The sequence below is a fragment of the Abramis brama genome (genome assembly GCF_963993115.1).
Source record: "Abramis brama genome assembly, chromosome: 3".
In the NCBI taxonomy this organism is placed as follows: domain Eukaryota; kingdom Metazoa; phylum Chordata; class Actinopteri; order Cypriniformes; family Leuciscidae; genus Abramis; species Abramis brama.
This window is the reverse complement of record NC_139965.1, coordinates 58,258,675-58,277,069: the sequence shown is the minus strand read 5'-3', so window position 1 is coordinate 58,277,069 and position 18,395 is coordinate 58,258,675. Positions and strand designations below refer to the sequence as shown.

General features: G+C 36.1%; 2 protein-coding genes across 3 annotated transcripts; both read left to right on the top strand.

Annotated features, from left to right (window-relative positions):
- The first annotated feature begins 5,017 nt into the window (after positions 1 to 5,017).
- Positions 5,018 to 8,633, top strand: fgf19 (fibroblast growth factor 19). Its single transcript, XM_084108479.1, has 3 exons — positions 5,018 to 5,291; positions 6,321 to 6,424; positions 7,643 to 8,633. Exons 1-3 carry the CDS (start codon positions 5,090 to 5,092, stop codon positions 7,955 to 7,957), a joined length of 621 nt encoding a protein of 206 aa, XP_083964605.1. The 5' UTR covers positions 5,018 to 5,089; the 3' UTR covers positions 7,958 to 8,633.
- Positions 8,634 to 10,976: 2,343 nt separating this feature from the next.
- Positions 10,977 to 17,041, top strand: lto1 (LTO1 maturation factor of ABCE1). Of its 2 annotated transcripts, none has more exons than XM_084108483.1 (5): positions 10,977 to 11,124; positions 11,280 to 11,385; positions 12,572 to 12,642; positions 12,719 to 12,836; positions 16,278 to 17,041. In XM_084108483.1, the coding sequence occupies exons 1-5, from the start codon at positions 11,066 to 11,068 to the stop codon at positions 16,347 to 16,349; spliced, it is 426 nt and encodes a 141-aa protein (XP_083964609.1). In that variant the 5' UTR covers positions 10,977 to 11,065; the 3' UTR covers positions 16,350 to 17,041. The 2 variants fall into 2 exon arrangements, with proteins under 2 accessions (XP_083964609.1, XP_083964610.1); XM_084108484.1 differs by lacking the exon at positions 16,278 to 17,041 and adding an exon at positions 16,071 to 16,201.
- The last annotated feature ends 1,354 nt before the right edge of the window (positions 17,042 to 18,395 follow it).

Genomic DNA, 18,395 nt, shown 5'->3' with positions numbered 1-18,395 from the left:
TCAGCATGTTGGTTTCAGGAGGTTAGAAATCACCAGTACAATGATTAAAAAAAAAAAAAAATGTTTTCTGCTGTCATGATTTAGTATATTTCAACCAGAGAGTTTTGACACAAAGTCCTTCAAAACATTATTTGCAGTAAATATGAACTGGAGAATATTAAAAACAAAAAACAAAAAAAACACGGTAAAGCTCCCTGATCTTTACAGCTTTAAAGTCACAGGCCTTTCAGTACAGAACAAGAGAGGAGGATTTCACATGGCTTTTATTAAAGTAACACCAACAAAGTGGGTCATGTTGGCACAACACGGAACAAGAGACACCTAGTCAAAACACACTCTGCGAGCTTCAAAGTGAGCAGTGACGGCCTGCATGCAGAAGCTCACTAACACACAGATGCACACACACTTCAGAGGTCTGATCAAGCCAACACAAACAAAACCACCTCAACCCTCGCACAAGCCTGGCCATAAACAACTCAAGAGTGTCATTTTACAAAGGAATTAATAGCAAAACATCCTTAAGGAAACTGAGGATACACTGTTAAAAAATACCTGTAATTTTTACAGTAAAATACTGGCAGCAAAGTTGCCAGCCAGGCAACTGGCAATCTGTTTTCTAGAATTTCCCCGTATTCTCTGATTACAGTAAATTGCTGTATTTTTACAGTAAATTACTTGAATGTGTGTATTTGCTATATCTAGAGGTAGTACATGCATTAACTAGTATTGTTGATATGACTTCCTAAGTCTATTTTGCATATTGTACTTTAAGCAAAGCTTTGAGGTTTCCACAAGAGGGCAACACATTACACATAAGTGGCCTCCAAAACAGAATAACTTGTAATGCTGAAATTGTTATGTGACGTATATGAAACAAATATGCAATGTTAGATATTAATGTAGGATACATTATGTTACCTGCTATTATATAGTGTGTTTGTTGCATGCACAAACCATAATCTTTGTGTTCACATAAATCTGATACACCGTAAAAAATCTTTTGTTGACTTAACTCATTATTTTGTTATCTTTTTGCATGTTTTCTTATTTTTATTTTTTAGTAAAACTAACTTATTTGTAAAAGTGTACCTGACAAATTTGGAAAGGTTTACCTGACAAGTTATAAAGTACAATGAACTGATTTCATTTAGTTAAGTAAACTTCAAATTTAAGTTCAGCCAACTAAAGTTAACTTACTTTTACATCTGAAACTATTTCAATGTATGACCCAAAAGAGACCTGCAATGGCAACACAGTTTTGCCTTTTTTTAACGAGACTCAAAAGTAATCTAGTATCATGGGGATTTTTTAATAGAAGGCATGTAAAGTTAAAAAGCGATAATTGCATAATGTTGCCTTTAGAAATTGTACTTACCAGTAACATGGTTGTTTCACACTTTAAAAAAACAAGACTAAAGTCAAACCGTCTGAGTTACATAAAAACGTATTGCATTCCTTTAATAGCACTGTAAAGCCTCCACTTAAATGTAATTTTTACATTTACATACCGTAGTCACTGTATTGTAGCAGTGTCAGCATTATAGACCTTTGGGGATTCTTAGAGTTTATATACAGTACATACATAATGTGTTCTTGATTACCAATACATTTCACTTATAGAAAACAAAACCCAATATGATTCCACAGAATGTCAAAGGCATCAAACAGATTTATATATACACAGATGAGCCAAAACATTATGACACCTGCCTAATATGCTGTTGGTCCTCCTGATGCTGCCAAACCATGAAGAGTCCTGAAGGCGTCCTGCGGTCTCTGTGGTCTCTGGCACCAAGACGTCAGAAGAAGATCCTTCAAGTCAAAAACGTCTATTGATCCTGAAACAAGTCCAGTAAAAGTGTGCAGTGTCTCTTTGGGAATTATGAGACTCTGTCGGTTACACGAGGTGGATCAAACTTGACGGTCCAGCAATTGGATTGAGATCTGGGTAATTTGGAGGCCAGAGCAACAGCTTGAACTCTTCATCATGTTCCTCACACCATCAGTGTGTGTCAGGGTGTGTTATCCTGCTGAAAGAGACACTTCCACCATTATCATGAAGGGCTGTTCCTGCTCTGCTACGATGTTTAGGAGACCCGTGTCAAACATACGTCCACGTGAATGGCCGAACCGAGGGTTTCCCAGCAGAACATGCTCAGAGCTTCACACTCCCTCAGTGATCCTGGTGCGTCACTCCTCCAGGTGAACGACACACACACACACACGGCCGTCCACGAGATGTAAAAGAAAACGGGACTCATCGGACCAGGCGACCTTCTTCCACTGCTTCAAGGTCCAGTTCTGATGCTCATGTGCTCAATGTAGGCTCTTTCAACGGTGGACGGGGGTCGTCATAATCACTCTGATTGCCTCATACACACCAGAGTGAGATGCACTGTGTGTTCTGACACATTCCTCCCATAACCATCATTACAATTTGTGACTTGTGCCACAGTAGAGCTTCTTTTGGCTCGGACCAGACGGGAATCCCTATTTGCTTCACCTGTGACTAGTCATAATGTTTTGGCTCACCAGTATATATATATATACGTGTGTGTGTGTGTGATATTGTGGGAAGGTTGACATTCAGTTGTCATTAACTGTTATTTTCTAGGTGAGCTTTCACTTCAATAACATGGGCAGTTGAAACGAAAGGGGTCAAACTGTGTAAACCACTGGCATTATGTATTTTACTCTTCTGTGCGTCATAAAGCAGAATCGACCCAAAAGTAAACACTACATGTGATTGTCCTTGTTTACTTTACAGGGGATCTCCCCCCCGTAGCTCAAAATACTCCAATGCACAACTTCACTCATTTGTGAAGAAGTGATACAGGAATAACATATCCGTGACCCCATAAAATACTTTTTATAGCTATTTTTAGGCTTTTTGCCTTTTATTTAGATAGGACAGTTGGTGGACAGACAAGAAATCATGGGAGATGAGAGAGGGGAATTGGACCGGGAAAGGTCCTCGATCTGGGACTTGAACTTGGGTCTCCGAACATGTCGAAGCACTCGCCCACACGACTATGTCTCCGACCCCATTCAATACTTTTGTCACGATTTCACATCCCTGGTTGCTTGTTTCAATGTGGAAGTATTACAAAATACATCCAGATAAGGACCTCTTATCTATTGGCTCTGTATTGCATAATCAAATATGCATAATTTCCCTGCACAGCCCAGTGGGTTTGGTTGGATGGCATCTTTCATGCATAAAAGTGTGATCATTAGATCATAGAGGCTGACCGATGAATGACCTGGGACTGGTGTGTGATTTACAGTGTTCCTCTTTATACTGGAAACTCAATGACAGCATAGGTCAGCATTCAGACTTACATCACTTCCTCTGCAGATTTTTGACAAACAGCACAAAGCCAAGCTTTCAAAGTGATGTGACATCACTGAATACTTATAATAATGAATATACATATCATACAAATGTCACAAAAATTATGAGATAATGCATTCTAAGGGTAACTGTGACTCAGCAGAACAAAAGCAGCATTCATTAATTTATTACTTAATGTTTTGTATGACATCAACTCTTTTGTTTAGGTTTTGCTTGATATTACCGTTTTAAAATATAAGCTATAACATCCATCATTTCACTTACTAAATTTTATGTGTGTTGAACACAAGGTCTGCTGACATCAGTGCTGAACAGTATAATTGTAAGTCTTCTTAATTGACAATGAAGTAAACGTTTGAACTGAAAGTACATTTTTATCATTAAGAATAAAAATGGCCAAAGTGCAGCGATCACACAGCGCCACCTAGCGATCACTACAAGGAATTTGAATTGCAATCCTGCAACGTTCTAATTTCGAATTTTAGAACAATTTGCAAAACGATTTTGTCACATAAAGACTTATGATTAAGAGGGGACATAATTTGAAATCTGCTCATTTAGGCCTAGATATTTTATGCAAGATTAACATAATTTCTACAAGACGTTTTTAAAGACAGCATTTTCTAGAATAGGACTATTTAGGCTATCTTCTCTGCAATTCACAAAACACAATATGTAAAAATAAAAAAATAAAAAAACAGTAAATGCATTATATTACGTTGTCTACTTGTGTCTAGTGGGCATGTGCATTAGAGTTAAAGAGTTTCACGTGGTTTTTCCGATTTAAAAATGGGTAACTGGTGCTCATTTCCAACTTCATCGGATTATTGAATATGTTGAAAATGCAGATCATACAAACTTTATTAAAATAGCCCACTTTCGGTATTTTTGTGGGGCTTGTCAACTATAGACGCAACTGTCGTGACTGTAAAAGAAAAACGTCTCATTAAATTCATTACATTTAGCCTAAATAAAAAATAAGCAGTGAAGCGATTTTATTTCAAAATATTATTAATAAATAGGTCCAGAGTAAATAAATGTATCCAGTTCATCCGCCGAAACAGTTCTATTTCTATAAATTAATTTAGGCTAAATTATTTATTTTTCGATTTTCAATTTCACCCGCTTTTAGTCATTAAACCATGTTTGTAGAAAATGCTAGAATGTTTTTAAAAATAAATAAATAAGTAAACCTTAACAAAGACTGTCGATTTGCCATTGATACATAGTCCATTTTCACATGTGAAAAGATTAAAAAACATGCCAACAAACAGTCCTTAACCAGTGTTGTTAACTTTCTTATTAATATGGAACAATAGGCCTATTGTTAAACGTTTTGTTTTTTAAAGATAGCTATAATTTTTCATCAAACGCAGTTCGAAAGTAGGCTATAACTCTTATGCACACTAACTCGAAATGTCTTTCTAAAATATAAGGAAGATTATTTTAAAATAAAGCGTTATGCATTAAATATGCATCATAATAAAACAATAACATGGTGCATTTTGATGATTTATTCAGTCTTCATCGTCTGTTGGATGTCCAGCGGGGTGTGTTAGGCTACCCTGTTCTCAGAACTGCCAAAGAGGGGAAATGCCTATCGATCGATCGATCTGATAAGAGGACAATTTAAAGGCCAGTCGCAGAGCATTGCGCCAAAACAGAGCAATACAAAGGAGAAAGAGTGTGCAGGCTTCATATGCAGAACAAGACTATTGCAGATAACTCTTAATAATGCTCCTCTTACTCGTTGTCACTGTGTGTGGAAGCAGCATCGGCGTGGAGAGCCTCCCGTTGCCCGACTCTGGCCCACATCTGGCGAATGACTGGGGAGAAGCGGTCCGGTTCCGACATCTGTATGCGGCCCGACGAGGTTTACATCTGCAGATCCACACAGATGGAGACATCAGCGGATCGCGCACGCAGAGCTCGGACAGTAAGTCACAGCACAGCAGATCACTGACGCTTCACCTAGTCGGAGGCTATATGGGTCAACTACAAATGAGGATGTCCGAGATGACAAAGAGGAGAAATCTTTTTAAAAACAATATTTAAAACACGTGCGTTGATTTCTTTAGAATTCTTTTTAATATATATTAAATTATGTTGATTTACATCATAATAATAATAATAATAAAAAAACATGCTACATAGTTCGAAATGTCAAGTGGTGCAACCATCACATCCAAAAACACACTTTTTCAATGTAAACAGTACATTAACAAAAAATATTAAAAAAGTAATGGCAACATGTTATTACATTGCTTTAACTCATCAAAATAAGTTAAGCAATTTCGACTTTTTTAATGAGTTATACAAGATTAAAAAAATAAAAATAAATTCAGTTTAATGTAATTTAAGTTGAAATGTCTTAAACTACCAAATTGATTGTACTTAAAAATTTAAGGCAGCAACTATAAAAGTTCTATATAATATATGAACTATATTATATTCCGTCATGATCTTTTACGGTTAGTCCATTTGACCTGAAGAAAATATATATGTGATATTAAAAACACATTTATTTTCAGCCATTCAATACGTTTTTTTTTTCTTTATTACATCTGTCATCTGTGCATAGATGTTTTACTTTAAACTTTAAACAAAAACATCAAAAAGACTGGAGTTTTAGTCATAGAAAAGGTGTAATTTCTTTCTATGAATTGCATTTATTATTTTTTTTAGACAAAATAAATAAATAAATAAAAAATAAATAAATAATTTTCACTAATAGATGTCATGCATTATTATATTAAAAATATATATATAATAATTTTTGCAACATGCACTTTGCATTTTCTGTATTTGATGCAAATATCACCATTGCAACTGCAACTTAAATTCATATCAGCCTATTCATGTCAAATATCTGACCAGTAATGTGTAAAATCCGATTTTCAGCTAAAATATATACATTTTTACTTTTATTGCATTTTATAAAAAAATGATATATTGTTTCCTAAAGGTTTGGTTGAGATAAGTCCGGTGGACACAGGCAGTGTTGCCATTAAAGGAGTTGCAAGCTCCCGATTTCTCTGCATGGACAGAAGAGGGAAACTGTATGGATCGGTAGGTCTGACAATCAGAAGTAATAAAGATGTATAATAAAGATGTGCAAGTAAGCTTCTTTATTTGTATTAACAGTTCTATTTAGAATATCTACTGAACAAGCTATTTGAACACTGGTTAGTGGGTTTAGGGGTCGTTCACACAGAACCACTGCTACATTTCCAATTGTTCTTCAATAAACATGCGCTAGACGGATGCATTTAACCACTGTACTTTTGCAGCATCTCGCGCACGAGTTCAGCTTTTAAACTTTCTGTGTGAACCTGCCCTAAGGTTGTTGATTCTGCTTTGTTTTTGTTTTGTGCACTTACAGAATAGCGTTCTATCGGATACTTTTACAATTTCCTTCACAAAATTGCTTCAGAGTGCACGATTTTGATTCCTGACCACAAGATTATATCCACTATTTCAAAAGCAGTAGAGTTGAGGTAGAATGTGTAGACAGAGGTCAACTGAGGCGACGTGTTTTGAGATGATCTCCTTTTAGAACAGTGATGTGCATATCGCAATAATTTTATTCTTAGAGAGTGCAACATTGGCACTCCGCCACCAATCATAATAAAACTACACACATTCGTCAGAGACAGATAACCTTGTTGTGCTAAGGTCACCTCGCGATGTCCTCTATGACTGAGGAAGTGTAGACAAGCCGATTTCGCCACAGACATCTAGTTCTGTTGACATTATGTTCTGGTCATGGGTCATTCCTCCCATCTGATGTTAAAACACAAGAACATTATAGGGCAGGACCAACAGTGGTGAACACAGTCATCATGCATATAGCCAAACTCCAAAATGAATATGAGTTATGAGTAAATATCTTGGTTATCTGTCCTTCTCTATTAAATACTGAACGTATGTGTAATACGTGCATAGCCAAAATGATCAGAAATTATAAATTGTGCAAAGTATGGTTTGACTTCTCATTTTACTTGATTGACCAGAACATACAAAAAATGATTCTGTCCAAATAGACTGATTTGAGTGGTGTCATTGCAGCAACCTTTGCCCATGGCGGGGTATGTTTGCATAGCTAAAACCTCAATGAAAAGAAACAGCAATAACAACCTTGGCCTCTCCATGTGGTGCAAACAGCTATCAATAAACCTTAAAACACTCGCAGGGCAGGGCAAGTCCGTTACACATCCATATTGTGATTATATGCACACAAAAAAAGTGCTCGGTTTTCATGTTTTTGCCGTTTCTTTTGATTGCCAGCACACTTACTCTAAGGAGGACTGCTCTTTTCTGGAACGCATCCAGCCAGACGGCTACAACATCTACATCTCGTGCAACTATGGAGTCCTTGTGAATTTGGCAAAGTTGCACAGTAACGACGGGACTGCAGCCTCACAGTTTCTGCCCATGGTGAACACACTTTCTCAGGAGCCCACCGAACGCCACTCGGGGGAACAGCGCTCTCCCGTCGGCCCCGGGCAGGACCATCAGTTAGGCCTTCACTTAGACAGTATGGACCCTTTCGGAAAGTTATCTCAGATTGTGATCCAGAGTCCCAGTTTCAACAAAAGATGAGGAGTGAATAATGACCTGTGGATGTTCTAAGGGAACGACCCTGAGGTCACGAAGCAGAATCAGTCCTGTCGTGAACCAGAGCACAGGGCCAGACTTTCAGAAAGAGCTGGAAAGTCCAGGAAAAAGAAAACTGCACACTGGCCACTGGACACAGTCACAAGAAAATCACTCCAAGTGTTAATGATGCATCACCTGCAGCATGAATTTATTTATTTTTCTAGTTTTGTTTGTGATGACCTTGCTCTCTAATTATTGTTTAAATTTTTTATAGTTAACACATGCACTGTAAAAAATATTTTATATCTTTTTTATTATTTTTTATACAGTTATTCTGAAAGATTACATTCTACAATGGTTATATAAGCAAGGATAAGATCTAAATTACTTTGAAATCTAATTGCTTATGCTAAATGTGGTTAAATGGTGGAAGAGTGAAGTGTGAAAATGGACAGAAGGGTAACACTTTATTTTACAGTGTCCTTGTTACATATGTTATGTGCACTTATATAGTAATAACAGTAAATTATGCATAATTGCATGCAACTAACCATAAATGAAACCTTAACCGTAATCCTAACCCTATAGGAAGTACATGTAGTTGCTTAATATTACTCATTACTTAAATATATAAATTACACTATAACAATGACACCTTAAAATAAAGTGTAACCGACAGAAGTTTTTAATTCTTAAATATAAGCATTATCTCTAACTCTTTCATTAGCAAGACTTAAAATGTATATTTTTTTTTATACTGTTGAGACTGTATGATATTGCAAGGCTATACTTCCACAAAATACTGATGAATATTGTAAAGATTTGTGGGCCTGAGAAACAGCAGAATATATTCCCACGTGTCCTTGCAGGATGCCCTTGAATAACTGTGTACAATATTCACAGGAAGGTTTTTGTAACGTTGTGGCTCCATCTACTGGCAAAGAAGTGATTTGCATTTTGAGATAATAGTGTTAAAGGGTTATTAGTTCACTATAAAATTAACATTTTGCCATGTTCCAAACCTGTATGAGTTTCTTTCTTCTGATGAACATAAAAGAAGATGTTTTCAAGAATGTCAGTAACCAAACAGTTTTTGGACCCCATTGACTTCCATAGTATTTTTCTTCAGTCAATGGGGACGAACAACTGTTTGGTTACCAGCATTCTTCAAAACATCTTCTTTTATGTTACACACAGGAAAGAAACTTATACAGGTTTGAAACAACAAAAGGGTGAGGAAATGATGACAGAATTTTGGGTGAATCCCTTTAAATGTAATTTAGACAAAAGTTCCTTATTCAACTACTCAATCTCAAGTCACACAGAGCCCATGTACTGTAGGCTAGAGAAGAGAAAACATGAGAGACGGCATGCAGAGAAATACTTGTCACAAAAGAGATACCCCGATAAGATATGCAACAGTGATTTCAGTGTAAAGTAGCTAACTCTCCTATCATAACTCTCTGTAATGTCAGCTTTGGGCCCATTGCTTATCACTAGGCTATATAATGTAGTGAAAGCACACAAACTACATGCATTAATGACTTGAATTGTTTTAGAAATAAGTGCTTGTATTTTTTTATTGTAGGGTAACCTAAGTTTTTTTTTTTTTTTTTTTTTTTGCTGTACTGCTAAAATACTTACCAGAACATGTGCTTTTTTTTTGTTTGTCATGTAATGCCTTTATCTATCTACAAACAAAATAAAAGAAAATGTATATAAATAATTCGCATTTTCCATAATTAATTGTTGTAGACTATAGGAGCAATGCCGGGTTCAGTTTAAAACACTCATTTGAACATGCAAAAATAGATTTTTAAGCCTAAATTTAAGTGAAATATGCTGACATATTTTATACTCTTGATTGTTTTCAAATATTTTTAATGTATGCATGTGCACAGGGCCTAAAATTAACACTCGCCAAGCGCCAAATGCGAGTAAAAATCGGCGTTGGCGAATTTATGAAAAGGTGTCAATTTGTAGTTGGATGGTAATGCAATGTTGGACGCATTGAACGGTTGGGCCAGTGCTGCATCATCACAGAAGGTTAAGCCTTGCCTTAAATATACAAGCGCAAGAAGATGCAAAAGGGAACTCAATTCGATCCTCACACACTGCAAACATCCTAATAATAACAGCATCCTAATAATCCTGCATGCTGTGTCATTAATGTTAATCAAACAACAAAAGAAAAAGAGAAATCACTCACTGCTCTTGTCTGAATAACTTTTTAAACTTTAATAAGGCTTATGTTTAATTTAAACAGTGAAGACAATGTTATTTTACATTTGATTAGCCTACTTTATTAAATGTCTGCACTTGAAAACTACCATTGGACCTTTCCTGAAAGCACAGTTTATTTCAGTTTTATCTTTGTTCTGTTGTATTTGTTTGTGCTGTTACTGTTTATTTCTCTTTAATAATGTTTCAAACTAGGCTAGTTTTAGCTGTGGTATCGAAACTGAAATAGAGAATTGTGACTTTTCACTGTTATCAAAAATGTAGCTGTCATATGTTTCATGGTCGGTAAAACATATTAATGGTCGGTAATAAATATATAAGACGCCGGCCTTTCAAAAAGTTAGTTTTAGGCCCTGATATGCATAATAAGTGGCAGTGCTATGGTTTTGTGACTGTAATCATTTTTCACAATGGTTTCAGATATACAGTAGGCCTATACACTGTCCCATAATTAATACAGTTAAATATGAGACCACATTCGTATATCTTCACTAAAATTATGATCCCTCAACAACTGATTTCCTGAGCGAACTAGCATGCTAGCATGTCCCAAAAAACATTATATTGAAGAACTCAAATGACTAATCAAAACATTAACAGTTCATTTTCATGATAAGAGAAGAATACTATTACTTTAAATTTTTCTAATTTATAACCAATACGACATCTCACTTTTAATTTTTATCAAGCAAAACCATAGACTGTAAAAAAGAGCAAAACATTATGATGAACCTTGGTTTAGTTTCGCTTCCCTTCCAGAAGACGGCGCCGTAGTTCAGTCACATCAATACCAATATCCGGGCAACTGGAACGAAGAAGAAGAGAGATTCCGTCAGGAAAGACTTCGGGATAGATAACTAAATCGAAAAAATGGCTTTTCTGTCCAGTGGTGATGATTTATTTGACCCCATTGTCATGGCCGATAACAGGTAAAACCAACGATAAACAGAAACAACTGCTGCTTCACGTGACGGTCTTCGTTTCTCTCAGTAGTTCAGTGTGTCATTAGGTTTAGTTCAGTCAGTGACCGTCAATGTAAATGTTTTTAAATGTGTTCAGGCTCATAAATGCTCTCTTGTTTTAGGTTTCATGTTGAAGGTTATCAGGAAGGGTTTGAAGAGGGAACTCGACAGGGAACCATCGAGGGTCGAAACCACGGGCGGCTGCACGGAGCCAAACTCAGTGCTGAGGTGAAGGATGGACTAATACACACACATGATGGCAATGGCATATTCAGTGGCTTTACATTGAAGAAATATCACCTTTAGTACACTAGCAATAAATCTCTTTACAGGTTTCACATCTTTTCAGTATTCATATTGACTGACTCTTCTGGAAAAGCAGTGTCAGGGTTTTTCTCTTGTGTTTTTATTACAATGGCCTTTGAACAGGCAGTTGACATCAGTGACTGACAGCAGTGATTCATCTAAAACGGTTTACATCATTTATATAGTTGTTATTATTATAGATTTTAATTTCCTTTTCCTCTTTTCTTATTTCATATTATTATTATTATTCATGGAATTTATTGAGAAACATCAAAAATATCTAAAAATATCTGATTTTTAAAAAATAAGTTTCTTGAGCTCACCAAGGCTGCATTAATTTGATGCCGAATACAGTTAAAATTGTATAATTAATATATTTTAAAATGTAATTTATTCCTGAATTTTCAGCACCATTACTCCAGTCTTTATGATTCTTCAGAAATTCTAATTCTAATAAATTCATATTCTAATATGCTGATTTGATGCTCAAGAAAGATTTCTGATTATTATCAATTCTGAAAACTGTATTTTTGCTGCACAATATTTTTGACCGTGATAGACTACAATTCAAAAGTTTGGGGTAAGTACAAGTAAAAATAAATAAATAACTTTTATTCAACAAGGATGCATTAAATAAATAAAACCAAATGTGACAGTAGAGCAATCTGGTACAAATGGTTTCTATTTCAAATTCCTTTGAAATGTTTATTCATCAAAGAATCCTGAAAAACAAACCCCACTAAAATATTAAGCAATAAGAACTGTTTTTAATAGATAACTGATCATAATATAACAGCCCTTATTAATAATCAAGAACCAATAATAATTGAGCAGCAAATCAGAATATTAGACTGATTTCTGAAGGATCATGTGACACTGAAGAAAGTTATTTTAAATTGTAATTTCACAGTATTACTGTATTGAATCATCAAATGTAGCCTTGGTGTGTAGAAGAAAATCTTAATTATTCCAAACTTTTGACTGTTACTGTCTATTGCATTAAAAGTGTGTGCAGAACATGGAACAAATACAGTTTTATATATCACATTTTTATGCAAACTTTTGTTACTGCGAAAAGGTAAATGCATTAAATGTCCTATTTTTCCAGGTGTCTTTTTATAATGGATTTGCTCTTGCATGGAAATGTCTCCTTGAAAATAACAGTGATGTTAAAGCGAGGTATGTTCTGCAGCACATAACAAAGGAAACAAAACAAATGATTCATCTGCCTGCTAACTTGCAGAGTTTCTCCTAGGAAAAGGCTGAAAGCCATGGAGTCTTTGCTCGGAGTGATCCAGAACTTCCCATACGGAGACCCTCAGTATGAGAAACTTCAAGAGGACATGGAAAGAGTGCGTGCCAAATTTAGACAGGTAATCTCTTTAACCACATCGCACTTTCTTTTTGTTTTTCAAATTAAGAATATATATATATATATATATATATTATATTATATTAGAGCTGGGTAAAAAATATCGATTTCTCGATTTTAATCGATTCTCATTTTTACGAACCGATATCGATTCTTAAATCCCAAGAATTGATTAGTCATCCTGTTTTCAGTTGATGAATGAATGGAACATTGTAACGCACGTCCCATCCAATAAATCGCAATAATCTTTGTGCTTTGTTACTATTGATATGAAACGAAGTCTCAGATTTCAAATTACGTCCATTTTCTTATGAAATTCAAAAACATAAATACCGTTTTGCCACTGTGGCGTGAGATCGCTCAAGAAAAGCAGCACATGATCTTCTCTTCCGCTTTAACACCAGTTACAGTGCGAAATAAACATGAATGAGCATCTGAAAGTGTGTTAAAAGGTAGAGTACAACTTATCGAAATCCGTATCATGTCACATGGAATCGCTCAATCAGTGTTTCAACCGTGGAAAGACGTCAGTAAAACAGCTTGTAAACAATGTCATGTAACGTCACATTTACCTCAGAAAAACCATATCCAGTGACCATAAACTCGTTAGTCAGCTAGAAAAATTAACTCTAGAGAGGAGCATTTTGCTAAATATACGCACCATATTACATATTCATTATAATTTTAATGTTCTTCAATTTTTAATGCATGTTTGAATAAATCTGGCAGGTTTTTATGACAGCCACCATTTAAATGTTTATATTTCATATAACTTTATTATTATAAAAATAAATAAAAGTTTAATTTAAGTTTGTATACAAATCAGTTTACAGCATTAGTTAAGAGATTTGTTTTCCTCGAGAAAATTTGCCATGTATTGTACCTGATATCCAAAATAATCAATATTGAATCGAATCGGAATCGAATTGCAAGCTTGTGAATCGAAATCGAATCGAATTGTGAAATTTGTGTCAATACTCAGCCCTAATATATATATATATATATATATATATATATATATATATATATATATATATATATATATATATATATATGTGTGTATGTATGTATACAGTGAGGAAAATAAGTATTTGAACACCCTGCTATTTTGCAAGTTCTCCCACTTGGAAATCATGGAGGGGTCTGAAATTGTCATCGTAGGTACATGTCCACAGTGAGAGACATAATCTAAAAAAAAAATCCAGAAATCACAATGTATGATTTTTTTAACTATTTATTTGTATGATACAGCTGCAAATAAGTATTTGAACACCTGTCTATCAGCTAGAATTCTGACCCTCAAAGACCTGTTAGTCTGCCTTTAAAATGTCCACCTCCACTCCATTTATTATCCTAAATTAGATGCACCTGTTTGAGGTCGTTAGCTGCATAAAGACACCTGTCCACCCCATGCAATCAGTAAGAATCCAACTACTAACATGGCCAAGACCAAAGAGCTGTCCAAAGACACTAGAGACAAAATTGTACACCTCCACAAGGCTGGAAAGGGCTACGGGGAAATTGCCAAGCAGCTTGGTGAAAAAAGGTCCACTGTTGGAGCAATCATTAGAAAATGGAAGAAGCTAAACATGACTGTCAATCTCCCTCGGACTGGGGCTCCATGCAAGATCTCACCTCGTGGGGTCTCAATGATCCTAAGAAAGGTGAGAAATCAGCCCAGAACTACACGGGAGGAGCTGGTCAATGACCTGAAAAGAGCTGGGACCACCGTTTCCAAGGTTACTGTTGGTAATACACTAAGACGTCATGGTTTGAAATCATGCATGGCACGGAAGGTTCCCCTGCTTAAACCAGCACATGTCAAGGCCCGTCTTAAGTTTGCCAATGACCATTTGGATGATCCAGAGGAGTCATGGGAGAAAGTCATGTGGTCAGATGAGACCAAAATAGAACTTTTTGGTCATAATTCCACTAAACGTGTTTGGAGGAAGAAGAATGATGAGTACCATCCCAAGAACACCATCCCTACTGTGAAGCATGGGGGTGGTAGCATCATGCTTTGGGGGTGTTTTTCTGCACATGGGACAGGGCGACTACACTGTATAGGCCTTTATCACAACACAATAGAACGCCGGAAGTAGCCGCGAAGCAGTGTACAGCGTCTTCCGGTTATTGCATTCACCATGGCTTCATGTTAATTATCACTGGACTACTTCGCTCTCGCGTCTCCCAAAAGTTTCATTTTTTTTTTGTTTTCTTGATTCCATTTGAATGGTTTAATTAAATTGTTATAACCAATTGTTTAAAATGTAATGATTTAAGCAAAAATTTCTTCAAAGGTTAACCAAACTTTTATTTTGACGGGTTGCCGTGTAGACCTTCTCTCTGTGTTTTATGATGATAGTTTCTCTCAAATGAAGCTAAAAAATGCAGCTGAAGTGACTCTCAGAGCGGCTGTGTTGATAAAGTGCATTAATGTTAATAAGTAAGGCTGAAAAAAATCGCGAGCGTCATGCGTGCCTCAGTGTGTGTGTGTGTGGTAAATGAAACGCGTCGGTGCCATTCATTCACAGAGACACGCAGAACATGCACGATTCCTATTTAAATAGTCTTTATGCGGTTTAATATTGACAGACACTGGTCTATATCGCGATTTTATTTAAGTTTACTGACCTACTTTTCATCTAAATGTGTAACTAAGTAACCACCGGAAGTGCGAGTACACTGCTTGGCGATTTCGAACGTTCCGAAACCAGGAAATGAGATAAAGGCCTATTAAGGAGAGGATGACCGGGGCCATGTATTGCGAGATTTTGGGGAACAACCTCCTTCCCTCAGTTAGAGCATTGAAGATGGGTCGAGGCTGGGTCTTCCAACATGACAATGACCCGAAGCACACAGCCAGGATAACCAAGGAGTGGCTCTGTAAGAAGCATATCAAGGTTCTGGCGTGGCCTAGCCAGTCTCCAGACCTAAACCCAATAGAGAATCTTTGGAGGGAGCTCAAACTCCGTGTTTCTCAGCGACAGCCCAGAAACCTGACTGATCTAGAGAAGATCTGTGTGGAGGAGTGGGCCAAAATCCCTCCTGCAGTGTGTGCAAACCTGGTGAAAAACTACAGGAAACGTTTGACCTCTGTAATTGCAAACAAAGGCTACTGTACCAAATATTAACATTGATTTTCTCAGGTGTTCAAATACTTATTTGCAGCTGTATCATACAAATAAATAGTTAAAAAATCATACATTGTGATTTCTGGATTTTTTTTTTTTAGATTAAGTCTCTCACAGTGGACATGCACCTACGATGACAATTTCAGACCCCTCCATGATTTCTAAGTGGGAGAACTTGCAAAATAGCAGGGTGTTCAAATACTTATTTTCCTCACTGTATATATATCTATTATTATTTTTTTATTTATTTATTTTTTTACATTGTATTCATTAAAATGACATCTACCTAACACATCTCACCTCTACAGGTGTGCTCTTTACTGAACGTGTCAACAGACTTTAAAGAATATGTGCGTGGATCAACAGGAATGTCTTTCTGAGACTCCAGGAGTCTTCCAGCAGTCGATGCAAACTCATGATGCTCATCTGCAGACGCCGCCGCTCGAGATGAGGCGGTTTTTGGTGTTCACATGCAGTGTGTACAGGTGTGGACCGTCATCACTCTCACTGGAGTCGTACGGCAGGTCTTAATACAACACTCAACGGTAGAGTTTGAGTGGTATTCTTAGGAGTTTGGTGGTTTTAAAGTGAGATATAAAGGGTGAAATGGCAATGACAGTCAATCTCGTATACGAGACAAACCAGAGTCACTGTCTTTAAAAGAATATTCCATCTTGCAAAATGATTTTTAATATTTTTTAACCATTCCAGTGTGCAGAAGAATGACTTTAATCTGTATACATCTTTAATGGACAGTGCTGTTCAAATAACTCCATCTTGTGGTGAAATTGGAGAATTGTTCTTGCAGTTTTGTGGCTCCGCCTGCTGGTGAACTGCAAGTACAGTAGGATTGCCACTTTTGAATTAGAATAATAAATGGATAAATGTAGCACAGACAGTTTTTACAGGAGATGCTGTACAAGTTTTGACTTAAAAGGCTTATTATTAGGGAACAATTATTAGGAACAATTATTTTTATCTTTAAAGGAAATGTTTTTTTGTATAATTGTGTTAAATGATTTTGAATGGAAAGACAAAGTTAAAAAATAAATAAAATATAAGTTAAGAATGATCCACATTTGTTACTTATTTGGTTGTATAGCTGTCTAAATATGATCCTCCTTATATTTTATTGATAATAATAATATCTTTTACAAATTATTACTGTTGTTATCAATACTTGTTAATGTTATATGTTGTTGGTCCTTTATTAGTTAAACTTTTCTGACCTATTTTATTAGGTCTCCTTTAGACATTTTAATATCTATTTTTGAAGGTCATATAATTAAGAGCTGCTGGATTAGAGTGATTTAATATTACACACACATCTGCTGTTTGCAGAAATCTTAGTCACACCAAGGACAATAACTAAAACGATAAAGATATAGTTTTAAAGTCCCCCTGTAGTCAATAATTTTATCTCTGAAACTCATCTTTGATCACCAAAATGACATTTAAAAAAAAAATTCTTGAAAGAAATGTCTTCATGCCTTAAAATATCTTGAATGTAACTCGACACCCTTGCCTCATTTAGTATACGCGGTTCTATGAATATGCAAATGAGCCCCGCCTCCACTCACTCAGCTCAGAGATCCACTCGTTGACGATCACACGTTGATCTGATTGGTTACAAGGTAGTTTGTGGCGTCAGAAACACCAGCGATTTGATTCACTGCAGTTTTAAAGAGAAAATACTCAGCAATGGTGTCAACTTATGAATTTACACATGGTTTGTCTTAAGCATATTAAAAACACCACATAGACATATAAACAACATTAAAAGCTTGATTTTCACCACAGGGGGATTTTAAAAGTCATTCTAAAAAGATTGACAGCCAATCAGAATCCATCCTGCACCCAAAAATTGCAGCGCACGCTTAGAATAAACAGAGCGATAGTTATCATTATAGTTATCGTTCTTGGTGTGCACGAGCCTTTAGTTAAAGGGTTAGTTCACCCAAAAATGCAAATTCTGTCATAATTACTCTCCCTCATGTTGTTCCAACCCTGTAAGACTTTCGTTCATCTTCAGAACACAAATTAAGATATTTTTGATGAAATCTGAGAGCTATCTCACTCCTCCATAGGCTTCTTGGTAATTGAAACTTAACGGCCCAGAAAGTTAGTAAAGACAATGTTTAAAATAGTCCAAGTGATACAGTGGCTCAACCTTAAGTTTATCAAGCGACGAGAATACTTTTTGTGCGCAAAGAAAACAAAAATAACGACTTTATTCAACTGTTGATTTTCTTCTGTGTTTCTCTGAGTGAGTTCACGTAGTGTAACAGCGCAGCGCTTCTGGGTTGTACGTCAGAACGGAGGCTCACTATTGGCCAACGCTGGTCATGTGTGTGATGCTGGCCAATAGTGAGCCTCTGTTCTGACGTACAACCCAGAAGCTCTGCGCTGTTACACTACGTGAACTC

Coding starts and splice junctions, on each gene's coding strand:
- fgf19 (XM_084108479.1), top strand. CDS start 5,090: ATGCTCCTCTTACTCGTTGTCACTGTGTGTGGAAGCAGCATCGGCGTG. Junction 5,292..6,320: donor GCGCACGCAGAGCTCGGACA/GTAAGTCACAGC, acceptor TGTTTCCTAAAG/GTTTGGTTGAGATAAGTCCG. Junction 6,425..7,642: donor GAGGGAAACTGTATGGATCG/GTAGGTCTGACA, acceptor TTTGATTGCCAG/CACACTTACTCTAAGGAGGA.
- lto1 (XM_084108483.1), top strand. CDS start 11,066: ATGGCTTTTCTGTCCAGTGGTGATGATTTATTTGACCCCATTGTCATG. Junction 12,643..12,718: donor AACAGTGATGTTAAAGCGAG/GTATGTTCTGCA, acceptor AGTTTCTCCTAG/GAAAAGGCTGAAAGCCATGG. Junction 12,837..16,277: donor TGCGTGCCAAATTTAGACAG/GTAATCTCTTTA, acceptor TCACCTCTACAG/GTGTGCTCTTTACTGAACGT.